Genomic DNA, 27,327 nt, shown 5'->3' on the forward strand with positions numbered 1-27,327 from the left:
TGGGAATTTGTGGGAACTGTGTTCCAAATTATTATGCAAATTATATTTTTCTCTGACTTTCCTAAATAGTCGATGCAAATGACAGTCAGCATAATTTTCAAGTCATCAACTGTTATAATTCGAATGTTATTGAACAAACCTCAATGATAACGGTATTTTTTTCAAAAATAAAAAACTTAAAATGCAGTGTTCCAAATTATTACGCACAACAGAGTTTCAAAACATTTTATAGGTTGTAAAGAACTGAAAATGGTCATTTGTTGAATTTACAGCATTAGGAGGTCATATTTACGGAAATCAAAAGCTATTTCAATCAAAAACATCTTAACAGGTCAAGTTAGATTTGAACATAGGACCCCTTATTTGATAGCAGCTTCACAATTCTTGCATCCATTGAATTTGTGAGTTTTTGGAGAGTTTCTGCTTGAATTTCTTTGCAGGATATCAGAATAGCCTCCCAGAGCTGCTGTTTGGATGTGAACTGCCTCCCACCCTCATAGATCTTTTGCTTGAGGATGCTCCAAAGGTTCTCAATAGGGTTGAGGTCAGGGGAGGATGGGGGCCACACCATCCACAGCATCTCTCCTTTTATGCCCATAGCAGCCAATGATGCAGAGGTATTCCTTGCAGCATGAGATGGTGCATTGTCATGCATGAAGATGATTTTGTTACGGAAAGCACGGTTCTTCTTTTTGTACCATGGAAGAAAGTGGTCAGTCAGAAACTCCACATACTTTTCAGAGGTCATTTTCACACCTTCAGGGACCCTAAAGGGGCCGACCAGCTCTCTCCCCATGATTCTGGCCCAAAACATGACTCCGCCACCTCCTTGCTGACGTCGCAGCCTTGTTGGGACATGGTGGCCGTCCACCAACCATCCACTACTCCATCCATCTGGACCATCCAGGGTTGCACGGCACTCATCAGTGAACAAGACTGTTTGAAAATTAGTCTTCATGTATTTCTGGGCCTACTGCAGCCGTTTCTACTTGTGAGCATTGGTTAGGGGTGGCCGAATAGAAGGTTTATGCATAACTGCAAGCCTCTGGAGGATCCTACGCCTTGATGTTCGTGGGGTTCCAGGGGCACCAGCAGCTTCAAATACCTGTTTGCTGCTTTGTAATGGCATTTTAGCAGCTGCTCTCTTAATCTGATGTTTTTGTCTGGCAGAAACCTTCCTCATTGTGCCTTTATCTGCACAAACCCGTGTATGCTCTGAATCAGCCACAAATCTCTTAACAGTACAATGATCACGCTTAAGTTTTCGTGAAATATCTAAGGTTTTCATACCTTGTCCAAGGCATTGAACTATTTCACGCTTTTCGGGATTCTTTTTCTTTCCCATATTGCTTGAAAATGGTGGTGTGCTTAATAATGTGGAACGTCTTTCTTAAGTAGTTTTTCCTTTAATTGGGCTCATCTGGCAATTATCACAGGTGTCTGAGATTGATTTCAGTGATCCAGAGAGCCCTGAGACACAATACCATCCATGAGTTTAATTGAAAAACAAAAAATGTAATCTTTATGACACTTAAATACAATTTGCATCATAATTTGGAACGCGGTGTATATACGTTTTTAAGCAGTATTACATAGGGTAATCTTAAATGTAGTCAAAAATGAATTTTTGCTTTCTTTGTTGTGTTATTGTGAAATATATTCTGCACTAACAGAAGAGGTAACAATCTTTCTAGCCAAGCTTTGTCAATAGGACTGTTTTTCTAGTCTAAAGTTCTGTGACAATTCCATCATAAAACAGGATTCTATACATCCAAAGAATACAAACTGGATGACATATTTTTATTTTTATTTCATTTTTTTTGTGATAGGAGGATGTGTTTGTTGCTGTTGTCATAAATTGAAAGATTAAAATATAACCTGCTGGAAGAAGCCATGGCAGCCTGTTCTCTTTTTATATCAAGCTTCTGAGACTAAGCAGATCTGGGCTTGGGTAATACTTGGATGAAGGTCTCTTGTGGAAACTAAGTTACATTACATTACAGGCATTCAGCAGATGCTCTTATCCAGAGCAACGTACAATAAAGTGCAGATCAAACCCAGGGACAAGTGCGTTGAGGACTGTTGGGTTTGAGCCTTTTAGATTCATCATATCACATTAACTGTTTCACTCTAAGTGGTTCTTGGTTTACCTTAATTTTGTATACAACACACACATGCACGCATACCTACATATCGACACACATGCAGACATGCACACATAGATTCACACACACTCACTCTCTGCAATAGCCCTCCCACAGGGACAGTTGGTCACACAAAAGGGTTCAAGTAGTGTTAATATTGATGCTTGAGTAGGATATTACAGGTACCACAGATCAAAGGGGTTCACACTAGCAGTGCAGATCCCCAGGACGTCTGGGTGCACTGTGATTCCTTCATGGGAATGTTTATTCATGCCGTTTGTCATGTGTCACACCCCCCCTAACCGGGCTACTTAAACCCTTTCTTTAGGGTAACACATTAAGATTCAGACGGAAGGCTTGTCGGAGCAACCCTTCTGAATCTCCCTTTGCGCAGTGTTAATAAAGCTTTTCAAATTGAGTCATCAGTGTGTTACTTCAACGGTTCCAATTAGAATTCCACCACGGGAGAATATTCCCAAGAGGACCCGAGAGGAAAGTACAGATCCATAGTCCTAGAGTGTTACTCAAGCATTCCTAATCCACTGGAGGAGTGTGTGTATGTGTGTGTGTGTGTGTGGGGGATTCAATACACAAAGCTGTTCCAAGAGGTGTTGGGGACTATGCAGTAGAGGGGCTTGTGGACCAAAATTGTAATCCAGTGTCCCAGCGCAGTGATGGAGGCACTGTACTGTAGAATGTGCCGTCATTCAGATGAGCCATTATACTGAGGGACTGACTCACTGTATTTAAAGATCCGGGCTGGTTTTCCTGAAAGCCTCTTAATTTGAAGAACCTCTTTACCCCCTTAAGTATTGCCTTTTTTCTTGACACAAGCTTGTGTAACAAGTCTGAACCCTTGTTATGTGGGATTTCCAGTAGCGTGCACATGTTCTTTGTCAGTTGGCAATGGCAGGCAAAGACAGGTGTCCATGGAGGGTAATGAAGTTCCATTTGTTGTATAATGGATTCTCCATCGTCAACTGTTCAACTGTTGTTTCGATAGAAACATTCAAGATACAACTTGAGAGACAAATAACCCACGAGAGCACTTTGCTAGCACCAGTTACTAGGTGAAACACACACAGCCGCTTGCCGGACTCATATTCATCATTTGTTTTCTAGAAATCTGTCTTGAGCGTTTCCCAAATGGCTCCAACATGGACTTCAACAACCGAGTACATGAACAACCGTGCCTCGCTTTTCGCAGGCCAGGGTTTTATACCCAAATGTTTCACTTAATGCAGTTCTCACTTGAAAATGTCATATCCAAAATGAAATTTATACTGTTCTTTAACCCTTTTGACTACAGGCTGGTCTCTTCTGTAGGGTAACCCTTTGGGGTTTGTTTTCCATGATGATCCAAATATTACTGAAACAAAGTTACAGGAGTTACTGGATACAGATTATTATACACATTATTCAATTCTGAATAATAATACAGCGTATTGAGAATGTATTGCTTATCGATATAAAATGGGGTTACATTACTGAAAATGCTCTCTATTGTGGAGTCAACAGTGTTTTCACTCTTCCTCAGCAATATGAACTCAGATGAGAGATTCCCTGAGTCCTCTATTTAAACCTAGGAATTTGTTGTAAAATGTAAATGTTTTTTGGCATAAAATCTGAAGGGCTGTTTTTGCTGAAACGCAACAGTCTCAGCATGCTTATTAAAATGCAAAAGTTTTGTTGTGCATGCAGAAAAATGCTGTGTTTTATGGAAGCCTAACAAACTACACTGTTGAAAACATAATGTCATTTGCTTTTCAGTCGTCACTTCCTTAACATTGAAGAACTGTTTCGCTGCTGGTACTTCGAATCGCGTTTCAGGAAAGAAAGAGTCGTTACTCGAAATTCGAGGGTGTAAGACAAGTTTCAGCTCTTTATTCCTGGTTCCAGGTAGTGTGCACGTTCTCCTGAGCTTTCACCAATCTTACACAATCCTTACTGGGAATGACACAGTTTTATATCAGTATCTGAAAGGAAGTGCTTCATCCATTGTGACAAAACACTCCTTTAGATATGATAATGTCTATTGACAGGTTTCCTGGTTAGGCCAAATGGTTGTGCAGACAAATGGTTGTCGGCACCTAGACCTCAAATCAACGCCAGGAAAGGAAATGCAAATAGAGTGGGGGAAAACAGGGTGATTGTGGGGATATGCATTTGAATAGGAGCAGAACTTGCGTGTCAACTTTTATCTTATCTTGAAAAACACCGAAATCTAACAATTTCCCCCTCTGATCTTATGATCACATACACATCTATGATCAACCATCATTTCAAGAAAGTACAGAAATAGAAATTAAATATGCATTGGTGTGACACAAGTGATGTATGCTGACGATGACTGAGCACGCATGCTCTTTTGCAGCAAAGCCCTGTGAAATAGTCTAAACCTGTATGTTTTTAGATTGTGGGAGGAAACCGGAGTACCCGGAGGAAACCCACGCGGGCACGGGGAGAACATGCAAACTCCATAATTCACCGTGCCGCCCAAATAAAACGGAAAAACAGAAAATGAAATACGGGAAATAAATAAATAATGTAAAGTAAATCATAAGTATAAAATTTGAATTAGTATAGGTGTATGCATATATCCAGTTTGTATTTGTATGTATGGTATGTCTCCACGGTGGTGGAACGAACTCCCCGTTGAGGTCAGAACTATAGAATCTCTCCCCACCTTCAAGCGCAAGCTGAAGACGCACCTCTTCAAGCAGCACCTCTCCCCATCCCTCCCTACCTCCCTGTGAACCTTAATTGTTGTCTCTGTGACTTGCTTTGTGTATCGGTATTTTTAGTTGGCTAGGTAAGCAGTGTTTGGATAGTTAACTTTGGTCACTTTTGCTCTTGTTTTTTTGTTTGTTTGTTCAAAAATAAAAAATAAAATAAAAAAAAGAAATGGCCCTTGTCCTTATCTTTGTTGTACAGGTAGCAGTTGAAATTGTACTTACCTCTAGGGTCTTTCAGCGAACTTATCCCTGGTTATGGGTATGCACTTTGTTGTACGTCGCTCTGGATAAGAGCGTCTGCCAAATGCCAATAATGTAATGTAATGTAATGTAATGATTGTTTCGGTCTCTGGTCCCATTCACGGCAAGGATTCGCTGTTATTTTCGGGGCTCCAAGACTGCAGTGATGACTGTTCCTTTCTTGGAGGCCTCATTCTCTTGCCGTAGGGTAGAGTCGACTGCTTTATGACATCACAGTGTTGGGGATGTCTGGTCGTCTCCAATCTGAATCAGACAGGAGAGAAAAGAATACAGCAGTATCGAAGAAACATAGAACTATTGGATATCCCATTTTAAAATATATTATCTGTTAGCACAATCTTGTTTAGATGTAGCACCTCCATGGAAAACGATACCGCCCGAATGCATTCCCTGGGGGATGCATGTCCAACGATATTGTTGTTCATTAAATGTAAAGGCTAGCCAGTCCTGACCTTCTGTAGGTAAAGGTACAGTCCAGTATGCATTGACCATATCAATCACTGTAAAAATGCAATGCTCAGGTTTTAATGAGTTGAATATCGTGGAGGGATCTGCTACCATTACATTACATTACATTATTGGCATTTGGCAGACGCTCTTATCCAGAGCGACGTACAACAAAGTGCATACCCATAACCAGGGATAAGTTCGCTGAAAGACCCTAGAGGTAAGTACAATTTCAACTGCTACCTGTACAACAAAGATAAGGACAAGGGCCAATTTTTTTTTTTTTTTTTTTTTTTTTTTTTTGAACAAACAAACAAACAGAGCAAAAGTCACCAAAGTTAACTATCCAAACACTGCTTACCTAGCCAACTAAAATACTGATACACAAGTCACAGAGACAACAATTAAGGTTCACAGGGAGGTAGGGAGGGATGGGGAGAGGTGCTGTTTGAAGAGGTGTGTCTTCAGCTTGCGCTTGAAGGTGGGGAGGGATTCTATAGTTCTGACCTCAACGGGGAGTTCGTTCCACCACCGTGGAGCCAGAACAGACAGTAGTCGTGAGCGTGAGGTGGAGGTTCTGAGAGGGGGAGGTGCCAAGCGGCCTGTGGAGGCTGAACGAAGAGGTCTGGCAGGGGTGTAGGGTCTGATGATTTTTTGCAGATAAGCTGGGGAAGACCCTTTAACTGCTTGGAAGGCTAGCACCAATGTTTTGAATTTGATGCGAGCCATGACAGGCAGCCAGTGGAGGGAAGTAAGCAGGGGGGTGACGTGTGAGTATTTGGGAAGGTTGAAGACCAGACGAGCTGCTGCATTCTGGATGAGTTGGAGGGGTCTGATGGCAGACGCTGGGAGGCCAGCCAAGAGGGAATTGCAGTAGTCCAGGCGGGACAGAACCATCGCTTGGACCAGGAGCTGGGTCGAGTAGGGGGTGAGAAAGGGGCGGATTCTCCGTATGTTGTATAGGAAGAACCTGCAAGACCGGGTCACCGCCGCAATGTTCTCGGAAAGGTGTCAGCTTGTCAATTGTTTTATTTGCCTCTTCAAGCTCTTTAATTATAGGTCTAATACCATCGATAATACCATACCATAATACTACATAATACATAATACTAATACCATACCATAATGGGGTACTGTCGCGTGTTGGGGGGAGATGTCCCGGTGAGTAACGCTGGTTCCATAGCTACATCGGTCGCACACACATAAGGTCCGTCTTTCAATTGCCTCACTGCTGCCGCTATGTGTCGCAGTGAGGCGCCCTCTCGTTTAAAGGAACCGCAGAAAGAAGGGCCTGTTTCTGACTGTCATTCAAGCTTGCAAAACGTTTGTCTAAATCCTCTGTATCCCCCTCTGCATAATTACGTGTGGAGGGGGCATCACTTCTGTGTCGGCACTGTCACCAAAAATGTCCAGGTTTATGTCCATAACTATTCAAAGCACGGATCTTACATTCCGTATCCAATTCTACCCTTCTAGCTGCCGATAGTAGCTGATCAAATGTAATGGTTTCATCTTGCCAGTCGGGTTTGCTAAGCTTGGTGGCGGATCTTATTTCTGGCAACAATGCTTGCATAAAAGTCGTTTTCAGAGGACCATTTATATTGGAGGAAAAATTGTCGCGTTTTATTTCCTTAATTGCTGAATGCCTTAAAAAGGTTTCAGAAAAACGTTCAGAAAAAACAAACTGCCTCGCCAGTCTTTTGAATACAGGCGGCCACTTTTCCCCAATTCGTAGATGCATTTGTAGCTTTCTGTATAAATTCCTCAATTACCTCCCATTCCATGGCAAGATTTTGACCATTACCTTGCAACGCAATAGTAACAGACGAATTAAGTTTGTTGACTTCTGTGGGGGTTATCACCGTGGCCATCAGCTGTACACCGTCATACGGATGTAGACAATAAATTGTTTTCAAACGATTCATTTTCGCCCAGGTGTCCATGCCGGCCACACGCGGATGTTTTAAATCCTGCGACCACTTGTCAATATCTTGGGGCTTTGTTGGTTTATGGGTAAACTGAATTTCACCCTCTACCCGTCTTTGTATTACTGCCCTTAATTGAGGTGCCATGTCATCGTCCGATTCACTACCACTGCAAGTCCATTCATCGTCCCGAGGTAAAACAACCGGCTTCCTTTCCTGGTGAACAGGTGGGGCAGAAGGTTGAACTGGTCATGCCAACGCGTCACTCTCGGGGGCCAATAATTGTATTTTCCACAAATGTGTAATTTGTTCTTTTAATGCTATTATTTTTGCATCCCTTTTAGCCCTCTTTGCTTTGACCCTTTCCAATTCGTTGGCTAGATTTTTTACTTTCTCTCTTTCAATGTCAAGGAGTCGGTTAGTTTCAACCATGGCATTCATTTAATTCCGCCTTCGCATATGACTAACAATAAGCACGGCGAGGGGAAGTTTACGTTTATCCGACATGCGTAGAAATTTCCCGTACGCTTTCTTTATACTATCCAAACTCCACACCTTATTTTCGTCAACTTGAAAACCATACTTATTTTCAATATATCTTTCCATGTCCTCCAACTTCAAATGTGAATATATAAAAACTTTTGTATCTTTCAGAAGGGAGTCACTGGTAACGTCAGGTACGGCCTTTCCGCTTTTCTCAGAAGTGGGAACCTGACTCTTATCACGTTTCCCAAACATGATTTCAGTTACCAAATTAAAATTACTGACAACTCAAACTTGAACTTTCAAACCACTACCAAAGTTAATGCCAAAAAATGCACAAGCTATTTTTTACAAAATGGTACACCAGACACAAGTATGAAACACTTGCACATTAAACGTTAAACAACAACCACGATACTGACAACGGATAATTTCTCATACACACGTCAGGGTAGAGCAAGTTTTATACACCAGCGTTAAAATCACGAACGCTGCCACTGACAGGTCTTGTAATCAGGAATCCTCTGAAAATCCCTTTTTACTCACTGGAGGTTTCACTCAATTTACTTCTTTAAATGAGTGAATTGTGCCCTGCTTTTCCCATCTACATGGAATCTCCTCTAATAGTAAGGCCGAACAAGCGCGCACCAACGTTAAATCACAAACGTCGCCACAAACACCCTGTTGCAATTATTGGTTCTCGGAAAACCGTCAATCGCTCAATGGAGGTTTCATTAATTTACAAAAATAACTAAATGTGCTTTGCTCGCCTATTATGGGATATTAGTACACGTTGCGGTCCAGTAAGCGTGCACCGACGTTAATTTGAGAAACGCCACCACAAGGATTCCCCAAATTTACTTGTTTAAATCAAAGGAATGTGCCTTACTACCTATGTACGTACCTGGGATATACACGTTGCGGTCAAGCAAGCATGCACCTTCCTTTCATTTACTTCTTTAAAGCAATGAAATATGCCTTGCTACCTATGCATCTATGAATCCCCTTTTACAGATTCACAGACAATTACACTCTTACAATGTTTGCTCCCGGGGGTACGCACGTCACGGTCTAACAATTGGGTACCAACGTTGAATCACAGACGTCCCCTCAACACTCTATTGCGGTCAAAGCTCTCTGAAAATGATGACCACTCAAATGGAGGATTTATTTAACTTGCCCTTCAAAATTAAATAAAGGTACCTTGTCACCTATGTACGTGGGGTCCCCTGAACAACAATTTAGTGCTCAGCTTCTGTACTTATGAACTACACGCTTTACTTATCCAATCATACAATGGTATTGCGATGTCAACACCAAAGCAGGTATTTCCTCTCTATTTCCTAAAATACAACCGTACCAACAGTGAATTTTACCGTTCGTTTATCAGCGAAATAATATAACACAAGAAACTCACCAGATAAATGGAGAAAGAAGCAGACTGATGTGCAGGCCAATCTTCTCTGGTCACTGGAAAAATTCCTGTAGTCTTGGTATCAAGACAAAATGGCATCAGCCCAGAAATGTGGAATTGGTTCTGGACAAATGTGAGGGCATCAATCTGTAATTCAATCAGCTGGCCAGCTCTCCTGAATTACCGCAGTCAGTTTTTCAAGGTAATAAAGTGTGAGCCAAACCAGAGGACTTTATTTTAATGAATGCCTCTAAGAAGCACTGGACAGGACATGTTCCCATTAAGCACACTTAAAAATAGGTTGAGGAAGTACTCGATGATCAAACATCTGTGGCTTAATTTTTTGTGTAAGGTCACCTGTCTTGTGAACCCCTTCACCACTTGCTGAATATAGAACTTTTCCATTAATTTTATTATATTAAAGGTCCACACGCATCAAAGAGCAGTGACGTAGGTTTTTTGAAAAGTCCCGAACCTCACCCCATCCGCCTCCTATGGTCAGTTAACATTTAGCGACGTCATCCAATAATTATGAAAAGGTTATGTCACATGGGAAATCGTTTTAAAAGCAGCTTGAAAAAATAGCAGTTCAGCCCTAAAGTATGCATACGTCTACCAACATTGCAATTGTTTTACTTGAATCAATATGGAATACACGTCGAAAGCTCCAGGATGATATGAAAAGCTCAGAAACACAAGGAATTTCATCTTGTGTGTGTGTGTGTGTGTATATGTAAGATATAAAGATGATTGCTCAGCCACTATTGCACATAGCACTGGTGTTTTATTTTGCGCAGTGCAATTCCTCCAGAAGCCCAAGTGAGAAATCCCCCAAAAAATGTTCATGAAAAACAAAGGTGTATGAAAGGGCACTGTGTGAGTGGCACCAGGCTGACTCAGGGCAGACTCCTCCCACCACGGCTCCACGCGGAGAGGGATTGGTGGCGCGCTGGCAGACGCCCTCGTCGGCACGGCAATAGCGTTATTCACCGGGGCCCTGACTGTAAAGGAGCCCCGGCACCTGCGCTCCGATTACCCTGCCTGTTTTTGTGTTTTTCCGACTTTGTGATCTCGGTGGAACCTCCAATTGAAGAACTTCTTGTTTCTTCTTCAATACTATAACTGTTTCGCTGCTGGTACTTCGAATCGCGTTTCAGGAAAGAAAGAGTCGTTACTCGAAATTCGAGGGTGTAAGACAAGTTTCAGCTCTTTATTCCTGGTTCCAGGTAGTGTGCACGTTCTCCTGAGCTTTCACCAATCTTACACGATCCTTACTGGGAATGACACAGTTTTATATCAGTATCTGAAAGGAAGTGCTTCATCCATTGTGACAAAACACTCCTTTAGATATGATAATGTCTATTGACAGGTTTCCTGGTTAGGCCAAATGGTTGTGCAGACAGATGGTTGTCGGCACCTAGACCTCAAATCAACGCCAGGAAAGGAAATGTAAATAGAGTGGGGGAAAACAGGGTGATTGTGGGGATATGCATTTGAATAGGAGCAGAACTTGTGTGTCAACTTTTTATCTGTTACATCTTGAAAAACACCGAAATCTAACAACATGCTCGTAGTTGGTTCTTTGATGAGCTTAAGTTATACTGAATTATTTTACACACGGATGCAGGTAACACATTTTCTCTACAACTGCATTACCAATACTGGTCAGAGAAGCTCCTACATGGGCTCATCATGTTCCAGAGAGCCTATCCAAAATGTAGATTATAGCATTCATACAGTACTGTGCAAAAGGCAGGTATGAAAAAATGCTGTAAAATAAGAATGCTTTCAAAAATAGAAATGTTAATAGTTTATTTTTTATCAATTAACAAAATGCATGAACAGAAGAAGTGAGTGAACAGAAGAAATTAAATAAATATCTTGCTGATGCAGTATAACTACCTTGTGTCTTATTGCTGTGCTCAGTCTTGTCATGGTGTATGACTTCTGACATTAAATTGTCTTCAGCAACTTCACCTTGGAAGCAGAGTTTGGCTGTTCCTCACCCAGTTTTAACCCTCCCCTGCAGCTGTTTCTGTTTCCGTTAATGATTGTATTTCAACCTACGTATTAAATTGATGATCATTATCCCTTGTTTGGTATAATTGGTTAATTACACACCTGACTATATGCCTACAAAATCCATGACCTTGTGCAAGTGTATCTAGAAGAATTGATGCTGGTTTGAAGGCCTTTGCCTACCTAGCTGGTCACACCAAATATTGGTTTGATTTAGATTGTTGTTCTGTTCACTCACTTCTTCTGTTCATGCATTTTGTTAATTGATAAAAATAAGCTATTAACATTTATATTTTTGAAAGCAATCTTACTTTGCTGATTTTTTTCACACCTGCCTAAAACTTTTGCACAGTACTGTATGTACAAGTACTTTTGTAGAAGACAGCAACATTTGTGACCGAGAAGTGCAGGTGCGATGAGGGGGAGGTGCCAGGCATCCCAAACTACATTACATTAATGGCATTTAGCAGACGCTCTTATCCAGAGCTACGTACAGTTTATTAGACTAAGCAGGAGACAATCCTCCCCAGGAGCAATGCCGGGGATCGAACCACCGACCTTGCGGGTCCCAGTCATGTACCTTAACCACTAAGCTACAGGCCGCCCTACAATAGCGGAATGGAGGGGTCTGGCTGGTGCATAGGTTCGATTAGTGCTAGAATGTATGCAGGGGCTGATCCCTTAACTGCCTGGTATGCGAGCACCAAAGTTTTAAATGTAATGCAAGCCATAACAGGCAGCCAATGGAGGTCGCTGAACAGGGGGCTTACATGAGAATTTCTGGGAACATTGAATACCAAATGGTAAATGGTAAATGGCAGACATTTATATAGCGCCTTTATCCAAAGCGCTGTACAATCGATGCTTCTCCATTCACCCATTCATACACACACTCATACACCGACGGCGATTGGCTGCTATGCAAGACCCCGACCAGCTCGTCAGGAGCATTTCGGGGTTAGGTGTCTTGCTCAGGGACACTTCGACACAGCCCAGACGGGGGATCGAACCGGCAACCCTCCGACTGCCAGACGACTGCTCTTACTGCCTGAGCCATGTCGCCCCAGACAAGCTGTGGAATTCTGGATCAATTGTAGGGGTCTGATGGTGGATGCCAGCCAGCAGAGAATTGCAGTAGTCCAGGCAGAACAGGATAATTGCTTGTACGAGGAGCTGAGTGGAGTAGGTGGTGAGCAAGGGACAGATTCTCTGGATGTTGTACGGGAAGAACCTGCATGCCTGGGTCACTGCTGCAAGAGAAGGACAGCCTGCTGTTCATCACCACTCCAAGGTTTCTTGTACTGGGGGATTAGATCACTGTGGTATATCCCCTTGTGAAATGGAAAAATCAGAGAAGGGAGAGGTTAGAGCAGGGATGAAGATTAGTTTACCTGGGTTGAGCTTTAGATGCTGGTTGTCTGTCCAGCTCTGGATGTCTCTCAGGCCGGCGGAGATACCGGTAGAGTCCTGTGTGTCAGATTGGGGGAGACGAGAGAAAGAGTTGGGTGTCATCGGCATAACAATGATATGACATGCCATGAGTAGAGATAACAGGGCCAAGGGATCTGGTGTAGTACACTTGTATAAATAACACCAAAACACTTGCTTCCCTACAATGTGGAGAATAGGCTATATTATCATGTCTGTATTTCACTTGTATCCACTTTAATGCCGCTTCCCAGGCAAAGTTCTCGGTTGACCAGCCTGGATAACAAGGAATTGAATATCTCTTTTAATAATTGCAGATACAGAATGCAGATGATGTCTTGATCACACCGCTGGAAAAGTTCCGGAAGGAGCAAATTGGCGTCGCAAAAGTAGGTTGGCAGCATCCGTCTGCATGAAACACGCACAATATTTTGTGTATCTTGGCTCCTCTGATTTTAATCTCTTCCCTACTGTTCCGTAATGTAAACCAGTCATTTCTTTGTAATCAATCAATTCTCATTGAAAAGTTTTCAGGAATATGGGGTGATTGAACTGTACAAATGAACCGTATACATGAAAACATGTTCGGTCAATTGGGCCAATGAGACCATGAGGTCCTTGTTCCAGTTCGTGCTTGTTGCAGTTTAAAAGCTGTGTGACAAGAAAGCTCATAGGACCAGACAAATATTTGTCTACATCATAGATTTTTTACTATGTCTGTGACTGAGATTGCATGTAGCTCCACCCATTATGGTATTCCAGAAGCCTCATTCTACCTGTATCTCGAAAATAGCTGAAGTGGTGCCATTGTAGTATAATGGTGAATTGACTTGTAACTATTATGCTTCAAGTTTGATTTCCAGGTGGGGCTCTGGTATTGCACATTGCACATTGGACAAAGTACTTAAAATTGAGTAGTTAAATTTAATATTGGTTTAGTAAAAATGTCTAGCTGTATGAATTTGTAATTCGTTTTTTCAAATGTTAAAGGTTTTCATTCATGTCTTCCAATTAACTTGTGTTCAAAGGATATTATATTTCAATGTAAAGGCACTAGTAGCTATTAATTTATTTTATGATCTGAGCTGAACAGGATTTGAAGGTTTGGAAGCACAACCTGTATGATAGCATTGATACAGCAATATCTGACTTTGACACTTTATCTGATGGCTCATAAGCACCTCTCAACGTGACAGTTGACTTTGCAAGCAAAGCTGAGACTGTAGATGGCAAGGAGATGAAGGCCTGTCTCTGATAGTCCTGTCTCAGTGTCCATAAGGGCCTGTGGGATCTGGGAAGGGGCAGGGGTTCAGAAGCCAACAAGTATAATGAGCCAATCAAATAATATTCCTCTTGTCCGATTTTTTTGTTGTTTTGTTTGCCCTTGGTAGATATGACCACAAATGGCTCTATTAAATAAAGAACTTGGGTAATGGGCTATATTGTATGCTCTAGCAGTGACATATTCCTCCCTGTTGAATCGGGGCACAGTAGAACGAACGGTGGATCGATACCCGATGCGCATGCACTCATGTTCTCTACAAGTGATGTCCCTTTCCTCGTTTATAAAAAAAATCCTCATTAAAAAAAGCTGATATCTCTGTCACTCCCAGGGTCTTTTATTTCCACAGCCCATTTCCTCTTGCCCCCCCCCCCCACCCCGGATAAATATGTGCTATCCAGAGCAAGATAAAAGTCAGCCATCATGAGGAGGAGAGCAGCAGCCAGGGCTTGGGCCCTGAGCTTGCTCAATGCTGGGAATACTGGCCCCCCTCCGCACTCCCCATGTTGGGAAAAGTCAGATGAGCTAACTGGGAAAGGATCCGTGACTCTGAACAGCCATGCCTTATTTGGGCTTTCTGCCCGCAGTGCTAACCAGCTGGTGCTCTACGGGGTGAGATCACTCCTTTCTGCATTGTGTGCTTCGGCCAAAGGGTAACGCTTCTTCGACTGTGTCCTTGCTGACCCCCCCCCACCACACACACATGCACATATTCAAGCCCACACATACAAATGTAGTCCCTTACCCCTCCCCTGCCACACACACTCTCACACACATACACACACTCCTCCAGTGGATCATTAGGAATGCTTGAGTAACATTTGTGCTAAAGTTCATTGGCTTTTTGTAACAACCTTAGGATTAGGAGCCGTATTACATAGTGTCTGACTTCTATAGTCTGTGAAATGAAAGGGCAAGTTTTTACCGCTCTCTTTACTATAATCCTTTTGCGTCTAGTTATTTCTTATTAGCTTTGGGAGGATTGATTCCTGTTCTTTTGGTCTGTGTTTTTTTTACCTCTCATTTGGTGGATAAAAGTAATATTTTGTTATATGTCTCTCTTTCTCTCCATTTCTCTCTTTCTGCCTCTCCCCCTTTGCATCTCTCTCTCATTTTCTCTCCATCACTCTATCTCTCTAAGAGACTGAACTTGCATTCTGTTTAGAAAATTACGACCTGGAAGCACAGAGACCAAATGACCTGGATGTTAAGCATGCTCCAGGGACTCTAGAATTCATAGGGCCGCCCCATTCTGTCTGTCCGTCTTGTCTGTTAGCAGGTTGTCTCCAAAAGTTATGAATGGAATGGCATGAATCTTTGAGGAAAGGTTGATCAGGGGGCATGGATGAAGCGCTATTTTTGCACCAAATGGCCAAAAGCGGGTGTGGCGGTGGCCATAGCTTCTCACAAAAAGGCATGTAACCTCCAAATTGACTGTGGCACAAAACAAAACTTTGTGGAAAGGTTTGTCATGGGGCGGGTCAATTGGAGGCACCAGCTTAATAGCTGTAACCTGCCTAATAGCTGTAACGGGCTAGTCTGTAGCTCTCTTCTCCCTTTAGCTCAAAACAAAAGCAGCCTCCCCATCCCCCAATTACTTATTACACCCTAATGGATATTATAAACTTATTTTTTAAAATAATTTCTACAGTTATCCGATCTTGGAAAACTTTGCATGAAAGCTTTCAGGGCAGCGCCCGAGCACAGAATAAGTCATTCAGAAAATGTTTTAAATATCCAAAGGCAATGTACTTACTTTGCAGTCACTTCAGTTATATCCAGAACATGCGTCTTGAAGGTTATTTTGTCCATATAAACGTTTTTATAATCCAAAATGCATCCGTTTGTATGCAAGCTGAATATGTTTTCTTTGATAGACGCTATTTTAGCTATTTTCCTCAGTCCGTGTGAAAATGAGTGCAAAATATGTGAAGGGGGGTGCTCTGCTTGCATACAGGAGCTGGTTGCGAGGCAAGACTCTTGCCTGTCTGAGCAGCTATAGTTTCACTTTTAACTCTATCAACCTAACATTCCGCCTGTTAGAATGAGACACTGGTGATGTTTATTAGTCTCGTGTTCTTCTGTAGTCCTTGTGCGTAGGCACATATTTCATATTTCTGTGACCTTTCAGAAAAATAAATATTACTGTCACTTCTATCATTTCTACTTTCACTTAGCTAGATAAATTATAGAAATTATAGAAGTGATAGTAATATTTATTTGTTTGAAAAGTCACAGAAATATAAATTAAGGTTTTGGTATACTTAGCTAGACATATAAACACTAATTAATGAACAGTATTCCTCTCAGGTTTATCTTGGGCTATATAATTGCTTAGGCTACTAACGTCGTTAGCTAGCTTGCTAATAGGAACAAATGACATTATAGTTAGCCAGCTAATGTTATCTTTCGAAATGGAAAGCTAGTGTAAAGTTACATAATAACTTTAACTGATAACTACATAATAGGCGGCCTGTAATAGTGGTTAAAGTACATGACTGGGACACTCAAGGTCGGTGGTTCGAACCCCAGTGTAGCAAGGCCCTTAACCCTGCATTGCTCCAGGGGAAGATTGTCTCCTGCTTAGTCTAATCAAGTGGATAAGAGCGTCTGCCAAATGCCAATAATGTAATGTAATGTATTATATATATATATATATATATATATATATATATATATATATATATATATATATAGCTACCTAGCTAACACATTATGTAACTTTGCACTAGCTTTCCATTCTTTGCATCCATTCTCTTACTCTGAGAGGAATACTGATATCTAACCATCTTCATTCTGACATTATTGGACAACTGTTTAGAGGAACATATGGTTGTAAACACCAGACAGAACAGTTGGATACTTTAGAAGGCATGGAGTTACTTCAGAATAAAGATTATACTCACCTGACTCATTGAAGCCATAATGAGTAAATCACCTGGGTCTGGGCCTTGGTAATCATCTTTTTAAAACGTCAGTAAGAATAATCCAAAAGGGTTCACAAGCTTTTTCACAGGGCCCTTCTCTTTTTATATCATCTATAAAATAGTATAACAATCTTGCTTTAAAATTGGCAGAAAAGGCTCATGTTTAACTAATTTTGTACCATTTATAGTAGAGGTTTGCTTTCAATCAAGTACAGATTCATTGTAATAGACATTTAAACCAGGGGTGCCCAAATGTTTGCATCTGTAGTCCACTGAGCACGAGTGTTGTGTAATAGCAGCGGGTATGCAACCATTGTCCTCTTGAGCTACAGGGTATTCTGGTTTTCACATGAAAATTGGCAACTAATTCAGACCAAGGTGAGACGCCAGGTGAGGTTAGTTTAATTAATAACAACGAAACCAGCAGATGGCTCTCCAGGACTAGGGTTTCAAATCTTATGTTATAAAGGACTCACTTGCTGAGTATTACTTCAAGTGGGGATATGGCCAAATTATTATTATTATAAAAAAAATATTCAGATGTGTGAATGTACACAATACATAATCTGGTATTTTGTGTCAATATTGCTAATAAGCATTATATAAGTAATCAAAGTTAAAATAAGTAATCATGATGACATGGATAAAAACAAATGTTAATTAATGGTTTAGTTTCTCTATGTATATTCAGAAGCCCTTAGCTTGAGTAACTATTGTAACACGAACATTATTTTCATAATCAGGAAACATTGGGGAATGTGATTTCAAAGGTGAGCCTGTATACACATGCCATCCATCCATCCATTATCTTAACCCGCTTATCCTGAACAGGGTTGCAGGGGGGCTGGAGCCTATCCCAGCATACATTGGGTGAAAGGCAGGAATACACCCTGGACAGGTCGCCAGTCTATCGCAGGGCACAAACACCATTCACTCACACACTCATACCCACTGGCAATTTAGACTCTCCAATCAGCCTAATCTGCATGTCTTTGGACTGTGGGAGGAAACCAGAGTACCTGGAGGAAACCCATGTGAACACTGGGAGACCATGCAAACTCCACACAGAGAGGCCCCGGCCAACCGGGATTCGAACCCAGGCGGCAGTGCTACCTACTGCACCATCCATGGCTCCCTGTATACACTGTATATATTATATCACTGATACCGTGAAACAATGGTAACTGCAGAATTATTTTCAAAATGGTTATCATACAGTCATAAATCCATGTTGTGACATGTTTAACCATGGTGTCATAGACACTGCAAATGTGCAACGGGGGAAAATTGGCTCTCACGTGTGGGATAAATTAACTGCATGGACCTGCGATTTAATTACTTAACGGCTGCACCACACAACACGACTTGTCGCCATGGAGATTTCCATGGCTCACCCATTCATCAACCCCACAGCAACAGCTCTCATTCGGTATCATCACATGGGGTCATGGGAAAGGCTTTGTTTTTGTCAAAACAGGAACACACAATCAGGATCTGGTATCAGCCCCAGGTTTAAGAAGACCTTTTCTCTGCTGGAGGTCCCGGGGAGTTTAAAGCAGGCGTGCATTTCTAACAAAGGGGAGCTGTGGCCAAGCAGAAGGAGGAGGATTCTGTGCTGGGGGCCATGTAAAGTCAGAATGACTGTAGTGTTATACCTCTCCATGCTTGTTTTTACCCCAAATTTTATCTTTACCTGCTTCAGCGAATGGGCAACTAATGGATAACTGGTAAATTGCCTCACTGGGTAAGGTCAACCGAGCTGAAAGCATGAATACCTTCACACAGCCTTCACCCAAATGTGTTTGCTGTGGAGGATGCCATAAGATTTTGTCCCCCGATATAAAAAAAATAAAAAAATAAAAAAAATAAAAAAACATTCCGGCCCAAATCAAGGAACTGGAACTCTACTGCAGGAAGTGCCATTATCTCCTGGGAACAGTCATTCCCACAGTGCTGTCCCAATGGCGGTATACACAAAGGCCCTCCTTTCTTCAATTTCCCAGAGTATGCATGCTATAGAAATCATTTGGATATTATTGGGGCCAAAGTGGAGTTATGCAGGAAATAGCTGTATTCCAGAAATGGCGGTATTACACTTATTTTATTTACAGCACAGGTTGCCAAAGAGCATCAGCAAGAAAGCGGCAGTCATAGCTGTTGTCTTCCACCTTGTGGCTGCATGGTCACACTGCACCCGAGGCACAATCTCCATTCTCACAGCCAACAAATGACAATTACTTTGGGAAAGCAGCACCAGAAATACTTAAAATCTTCAATCTGAGACTCTCAGATTACGGTGCTTGTTTATTTACAAGTATGTTGTTTGTTTACAAGCATTGTGTCTTATATAATGTTTTATCTTTGAAGATGATGTCCTTATCACAGCTATCAGAGTGCAGGAAATTCCAGGCCTGGTAGAAAGTTGATTGATTTTTTTTCTTTGTTTACTTTCTCAAAGGAAGGAAAGAAGAAATTTGACAAGGAAACTGAAAAGTACTATTCAGTTTTGGAGAAGCACCTTAATTTATCATCTAAAAAGAAAGAAGCTTTCTTACAAGAGGTAAGCCAAGTTCTGTACCTTATGATACATCTTGAAAAATAGTTGCTTTGACGTGACTTCATCTGCAATTTTGCCAATAACAGTCCAAAGGCCCTGGTCTGTGGGCTGTTCTCCTGTCACACAGGTAACCAATTCTTCTGATCCTCAGGCAGATGCCCAGATTGACAGAGAGAGGCAGGTCTTTTATGACGCCTCTCTTGAGTATGTCTTCAAAATTCAGGAGGTTCAGGAAAAGAAGAAGTTTGAATTTGTTGAACCTGTAAGTTATGCCCTGGCCCCTTGCATGTACACTATTATGCTTCCTCAAATCTCAATTTGAGAAAATGACTGCCCGTGGCCATTATTCTTCCGGAAAGGAATAAATTGGCGCTAAACTGAGAGACTGTCCAGTGTGTTATCCAATTGGTCGCAATGTTGTCGCTGCAAAATTCCTTGGATCTCATCAAGACAGGCTTACGATATGACGTTGCTCACATCGCAGTATCTTTGGATGTAGTGTAACACCCAGTCCAGACATATAGTGGCGCGAGCAAATGAACAGTCAAATGACACACAACAAATAAATTAATATAAGACATTTCTTTGAATGAAGTTGCCTAGTCTGTTAACGAACAGAGCGAGCGTTTGGTGCCCAAATATCGCTCGCTATGTCTATTTCAACAACATTTTGCTGGTGCTAAATTGCTCCTATTGATAGAAAAACAATGTTGATCGCAAAAGCCGCTGGGAAGGAAGGAGTGCTCCTAATTTCCATGCATCACTGTAGAAGCATATTCCTAGACTATATATTTGATAAACAGCCTTTTGTCACACGTTTATTGTTGTAATTATTTTTATTAATAGCCTGCTTATGCACCAATGTACATTTTAAAACCAACGGTGTAATCATAGAGATGATAAATGTGCGAACTTGTGAACTACAACCTCCAGCCCACCTTAAAAAATAAACAGCTTGGGGTGAAGTTGCTGCCTTTTCCAGCAGATATTGCATGATGTAGCCCATTTAAGTAACTTTGATGCCTTTTCTCATGGAAAGCTACATTAAAACAAAATATGTAGCCTATTTGACAATGTAGACATTGCTGTTTATATAGCTGTTGTATGTTATCACCTTGGGGAAAAAACATGAAACTAAAGCAAACTGGAGTAAAGTAGCTTTCTTTAAACTACAAGTTTAAAGAAAGCCAAGTGGCTCTTTTATAGGGACCTGAGGCAGTCCTGAAGCGGGAAGCCGAGTCAAGCTGAAAAATGGCCAAGATTCCTGCTAATAAAATGAAGGTTTTTGAATCTTGCTGATGGCTTCCCTTCACTGAAAAGACTGTCAACTGTGAAGACTATGATGAATTCGTGGAAACAGGCGACAGGTGCCATTTGTGGAATTTTTTCATTGGAATCGACTTACAGCCCAACTAGACACTAGAAGATAATTGAGCTGCCTTGGTTGGGTGTGGACTCGATTTCCAAGGAACTGGATTTTTTCCTGTCAAGCTTTGAAATCAGACGTTTCTTTGTCTTTTATAAATTAACAGTATTGGCGTGGCTGGATAAGGTGTCACAGTGAGATTCAGAAGAGGAACTACTATGCACTTAGACCTCGATCAGTCACTTCACTTTCTCCATAAGCAGCCTTTCTACATTGCCTGCCTGTTGGTAGTATCTCATTAATGTACTTCCTCCCCACTATGCCCTCTCCTCAGCTCCTGGCTTTCCTCCAGGGCCTGTTTACCTTTTACCATGAGGGCTATGAGCTGGCGCATGAATTTGAGCCCTACAAGCAACAGCTGCAGTTCAATTTACAGAACGTAAGAGCCTTCCTCTATCCTCCTGCGGAGGTGGTCAGGGATGGGGTAGGGGATAGGCAAGCATCTGACAAGCATTGTGATTATATCAAAAAGATAGTAACTGATTCTTCTATCCAAGAAGGATAACTTTTCATCAGATTTGCCTCTTTGTGGGTTTACCCGTAAGCTGTTTTACCAAACTGCCTGTGTTAAGAGGGCCCTGAAAAGTGAAGAGCCTCTGTTTCAGAATGCATATGTCCTTTAGTGTGTTTCTTTTGACCGTATATTCAGATCCCTTATGGACACCAGCTCTGTGTCATGTAACATGTGTTTTACAATCGGCTCTCTCTTTGTCTCTGTCATATGAAGTCCATACACACAGTTTTTTTTCAGTATTTTAATCATTAACAAATACCATTTGAGCCCAGGTCTGATGGCCAGTGTTAAATTGACCCTGGTAGTGCATTTTTAACACTGTGTGGTGTCATGTCACCACTGTTAGGATTGGACCAACACTGGTGAAGTGTTCCTTGACAGCCCATCCATAAATGGTGTCATGTTGAGAAAGGCAGTAAATACTTTCAATAATCCTGTCCCGTTCAGTGATGATCTACAATGCTACAGTCTGCTATGACCCTGCTCAGGCTTCACACAGACAGTGCAGTGCGCAGCCCCAACTGAAGTTATGATTTGCCCTTTTCCCTATTTTTTCTGTCTGGTCCATAAAGACGAGAAACAACTTTGTGAGCACCAGGCAGGAAGTTGAGAAGCTGATGAGGAGGATGAAGACAGCAGACCAGGACTACAAAGCACCAGGCCAGTGGACCATGGAGGGTTTTCTGTACATCCAGGAAAAGCGTAAGTTCTTCCGTTTTAGCGTGTGTATTTTCAGGACCAAAATGCACACTTCACATTATGCCATGTGCTACCATTGCAGGACTCCCTCTGTGATAGATAAATCAGCCCAGGATAAAAAGGCTGGGTGTTTGTCACAGAAGATATTTCCAAACTAATTTATTAAATGAACCAATATACAGTACTGTGCAGAAGTCTTAGGCACCCTAGACATTATTATATATACAGTGGTGTGAAAAAGTGTTTGCCCCCTTCCTGATTTCTTATTTTTTTGCATGTTTGTCACACTTAAATGTTTCAGATCATCAAACAAATTTAAATATTTGTCAAAGACAACACAAGTAAACACAAAATGCAGTTTTTAAATGAAGGTTTTTATTATTAAGGGAGAAAAAAAATCCAAACCTACATGGCCCTGTGTGAAAAAGTGATTGCCCCCCCCTGTTAAAACATAACTTAACTGTGGTTTATTAAACCTGAGTTCAATTTCCTGAGTTCAACACCCAGGCCTGATTACTGCCACACTTGTTCTCAATCAAGAAATCACTTAAATAGGACCTGCCTGACAAAGTGAAGTAGACCAAATGATCCTCAAAAGCTAGACATCACGCCGAGATCTAAAGAAATTCAGGAACAAATGAGAAAGAAAGTAATTGAGATCTGTCAATCTGGAAAAGGTTATAAAGCCATTTCTAAAGCTTTGGGACTCCAGCGAACCACAGTGAGAGCCAGTATCCACAAATGGAAATGAAAACATGGAACAGTGGTGAACCTTCCCAGGAGTGGCCGGCCGACCAAAATTACCCCAAGACCGCAGCAACGACTCATCCAAGAGGTCACAAAAGACCCCACAACAACATCCAAAGAACTGCAGGCCTCACTTGCCTCAGTTAAGGTCAGTGTTCATGACTCCACCATAAGAAAGAGACTGGGCAAAAATGGCCTGCATGGCAGAGTTCCAAGACGAAAACCACTGCTGAGCAAAAAGAACATTAAGGCTCGTCTCAATTTTGCCAGAAAACATCTTGATGATCCCCAAGACTTTTGGGAAAATATTCTGTGGTCTGACAAGACAAAAGTTGAACTTTTTGGAAGGTGTGTGTGCCATTACATCTGGCGTAAAAGTAACACCGCATTTCAGAAAAAGAACATCATACCAACAGTAAAATATGGTGGTGGTAGTGTGATGGTATGGGGCTGTTTTGCTGCTTCAGGACCTGGAAGACTTGCTGTGATAAATGGAACCATGAATTCTGCTGTCTACCAAAAAATCCTGAAGGAGAATGTCCGGCCATCTGTTCGTGACCTCAAGCTGAAACGAACTTTGGTGGTTCGATCTCCAGTGTAGCCACAATAAGATCCACACAGCCGTTGGTCCCTTGAGCAAGGCCCTTAACCCTGTATTGCTCCAGGGGAGTACTGTTTCTTGCTTAGTCTAATCAACTGTACGTCGCTCTGGATTAGAGCGTCTGCCAAATGCCATTCATGTAAATTAAGCATTTCATTCAAACAACAATAGCCACCACAGCTGGAATATGTACACATTTTGTCCTGCGCTGGCTATGCTTTTGCATGGCAGCCGATAAATGGATTGTATGAGCTGACTCCTTAAATAAGACGTTAATTTCAAACTATGCTGTGGCACGAAAAGTGATACTTATATTACATTTATATGTAGAATTCATATCTCACCAAAAAACATGAATCTCCTTTTGTTTTGGAGATATTTGGCCAAAAGTATCTCCAAAAGTAAACATAATTTCCGTGTCATTGTAAACACATTACTAATAACATTGGCTGAGATATGACCCATAGAATATTCAATGAGGCCATTTTGCCGCATTTAGATCCACCCAGAAATCAGTACCCGAACCTCTACTTCAGATACCTCTACTGGGAGATCTCGTAGCTGTCCAGCCAATTATTTGCCAAGTTCTCAAAATGGCAGTGGTCAACTTGGATCAAGCTGATAAGGCCTTTGCACAGCAGAGACCACACTGTATGTTCTGGTATAATCCTGTAAGACATGCTTTTTCCTTAGTAAGTAGAGGAGCAGAGTGCAGCTGGTAAACGAGAGCAGCACAAATGTCTGACGCTGATGTGCTTGTGTAGTTAATTGCTCTCTTAGTACCAATAACGCACCATGCTGCTGAACAAGCTGCACTGCGACCGGACAGTGTAGGACATTAAGCGAGAGCTCATGTCACCGCAGTGGGGAAATATGCATAGAATTCCCAGCTCAGGTGGCTTGTGTTTCCGAGGAGACAATCTATGACCCATAGAATATTCAATTAGGTCATTTTGGCGCATTTAGATCCACCCAGAAATCAGTGTCAGAAATTTCACCCGAACCTCTACTTCAGATATGTTTAAGTTGCATCCTTAATTAACTTATCTAGAAAGAATATGGTACTCTGTGTTTTTTTTTTAATGCAACACTGAGCTGTCAGTTTTCACCTCTCGATTTGTGTTCCAGGGCCGCTGGGATGCAGCTGGATTCGGCACTACTGTACTTACGAGAAAGGAAGCAAGACGTTCACAATGAGTAACTCAGAAAATAAATCAGCTGGCAAGCAGGTACAGTTTTTGGAAGCACAAGTTTAAGATCTAATTACTGCACACTACATTTTGCCTGAACAGAAACTTACAAATATACCATTTGCTGCTGCATAAATCTAATTAATTACACTATAAGGCTGGGCTCATTCAGTTTGCGTTAGATCAAATGCCTTTTTTATATGCTGTTTTTTACACTTCATCAAAGCTTTATACTGGACTCCATACACCCTCTTGCCATTAAATGTTATAATAGATTTTTTTCACAAAAGTTCTCTTTTATAAAGAAAGTATTTGCTCTTCTTCACTGCTTGTCAGTTGCATCATGGCATGCTTTCAGATCAGTGCTACAGAAAAATATTGTATTCACACCAGGGTGGCAGTGTAAAGCATCCTTTCTCTCTTTCAAAAGAATGGGCTGGTCACAAGTCCCCCCGAGATGTTCAAACTCAAGTCCTGTATCCGGAGGAAGACCGACTCCATTGACAAGCGATTCTGCTTCGATGTTGAGGTGGTGGAGAGGTCTGTGGTAACTCTGCTCTCAGTAAAATATAACTTTTATGTATGGACTGTTTTAAGGTTGCATTGGATAAATGCTTGGATGTGGTCACCTTGCTTTCGGTATTTTAAAAATCTTCTGGCCAGACTGCCTTAAAAGTGGCAGTCTGATTATGGGTGGGTTGCCAAACTGTGAGCTGGGGTCTGGGGAAAATATGAAAATAAGAAAAATTATATTTCATGTAATAGGTTTTCTGCTGACATTATTACCAGGTTTCCAGTGCTGTTCCAGTACACACTGCTGAGACTAACTGCATCCGCACTCAAATTCAGTTGTCAATTCCTGAATTTTTCAGGTAGTGACTTTGGTTGTAAAATGCGGTTATCACCCTGTTTCATAACCAAACTGTGTGTGAAAGTAACCGCCTTAAGCACTCTGATGGGGGTACAGTGTGAACGTAGCCTTGGTTTCAGTAAAATTTAGAGTAATTGTGACAAGGGTCTGGGGCCGTTTTTACGAGCCATCAGGTCCCTGTATAACCAAAGTGAGAGCTGTGTCCGTATTCTCGGCACAAAGTCAAGCACGTTTCCTGTGGGTGTTGGACTCCGCCAAGGTTGCCCCTTGTCACCGGTCCTGTTTGTGGTATTCATGGACAGGATCTCAAGGCGCAGCCGAGGTGAGGAGTGTCCAGTTTGGTGACCTCAGAATCGCATCTCTGCTTTTTGCGGATGATGTGGTTCTGTTGGCTTCATCGGACTGTGACCGGTGCCTCCCATTGGAGGTTTTCCGGGCTCGTCCAACTGGGCGGAGACCCCGAGGGAGACCCAGAGCCGGCTGGAGAGATTATATATCTCTCCTGGCCAGGGAACGCCTCGGGATCCCCCAGGAGGAGCTAGAATGCGTTGCTGGGGAGAGGGACGCCTGGAATCCCCGGCTTTGCCTACTGCCACCGCGACCCGACTCCGGATAAGCGGGTGATGATGGATGGATGGATGGATGGATGGTGACAAGGGTTACCAAGAGACCAGGAGTATGCCTGAAGCCTAAAGGGTTCAGGAATATTCACAATTTGTGTGTGCCATTTTCAGGCTTGTTACAAATGTATGCTATAGAAGGTGTTCATTCAGTGGACAAACTATGTTTTTTATCAAAGTTAGCTCAGACTAGCTAGTTTATTGGCCAATGTGTCCCATGAGGAGCACTGAAAACAATAGACTGGTAACACAGAACTGTTCTGTGGCTGGTGACTTTTGCTGCCAATGGCTGGCTGGCTGCCTGACTGAAAAGATAAAATCTCTTTACTTCCAGGGGCAATCGTGTATGATAAGGGAAATACATTATACATAAAGTCAACCAATAAAAAATTAAATGTGTGAAAAAAAAAACAAAAAAAACAACTGAAATTCATATACTGTATATTTTTAATGACCAAAGTGATACTTCTGATTTGTTGCCAGTCACAACATTGGGACCTAATAAAATAAGAGTTTTAAAGCTTGTTTTAAAAAAAAAGTAATTGTTTAATATTTCAAAAATAATATTCAAAAAGAATTTAAATTGTCATTATTTAATGGTGTATTAAAACTAAATAGTAAATATTAAAATTGAAAACTTGATTAATTTACAAAAAACTAATTAAATCAAACCAAACTCAAAACAGTGATCCCTCAACACTGTAATTGTCACTAAACACTAGGCCATGGTTTTAGTGGTTGATCTGCCTTCCAGAGGAAAGTACACTCTGTTTTGGTAGGACATCATTTATCTGGAAACGAGCAGGAAAGTGAAGCAAATTAAACAAGAGTGCAGAATTGTTGGTGTATTTGCCGCTTGCATGACTCCAGTGTGTCCTCTTGTGTACTGTATTTTCCAGTCACAAGAAATTTCATCTCTCTCTCCCTTTCCCTTTTTTCTATATTAAATGTAGAAATGCCATCTGTCAAGGAAGTCTTTTCAGACCTTTTTTGTAATTTTTTGTAAAGTCCGGTATGTGACCAACATTGTCGCATGT

General features: G+C 41.6%; 1 protein-coding gene across 3 annotated transcripts in view; it reads left to right on the forward strand.

The window, feature by feature from the left end:
* The window catches only part of arhgap42a (Rho GTPase activating protein 42a), a 130,696-nt gene that overhangs the window by 49,927 nt on the left and 53,442 nt on the right, over window positions 1-27,327 (forward strand). For 2 of the 3 annotated variants that reach the window (XR_009709219.1, XM_061250149.1), the window contains exons 4-10: window positions 13,174-13,245; window positions 19,524-19,625; window positions 19,774-19,884; window positions 21,323-21,427; window positions 22,135-22,264; window positions 24,738-24,838; window positions 25,230-25,339. Coding sequence is in view for 2 of the 3 variants with exons in the window: in XM_061250149.1 (XP_061106133.1) it covers window positions 13,174-13,245; window positions 19,524-19,625; window positions 19,774-19,884; window positions 21,323-21,427; window positions 22,135-22,264; window positions 24,738-24,838; window positions 25,230-25,339 (731 nt within the window). In the remaining variant the exon portion in view is untranslated. The remainder of the gene's footprint in view (window positions 1-13,173; window positions 13,246-19,523; window positions 19,626-19,773; window positions 19,885-21,322; window positions 21,428-22,134; window positions 22,265-24,737; window positions 24,839-25,229; window positions 25,340-27,327) is intronic. The other variant, XM_061250150.1, reaches the window with a different exon arrangement.

The sequence above is a fragment of the Conger conger genome, chromosome 7 (genome assembly GCF_963514075.1).
Source record: "Conger conger chromosome 7, fConCon1.1, whole genome shotgun sequence".
NCBI classification, from domain to species: domain Eukaryota; kingdom Metazoa; phylum Chordata; class Actinopteri; order Anguilliformes; family Congridae; genus Conger; species Conger conger.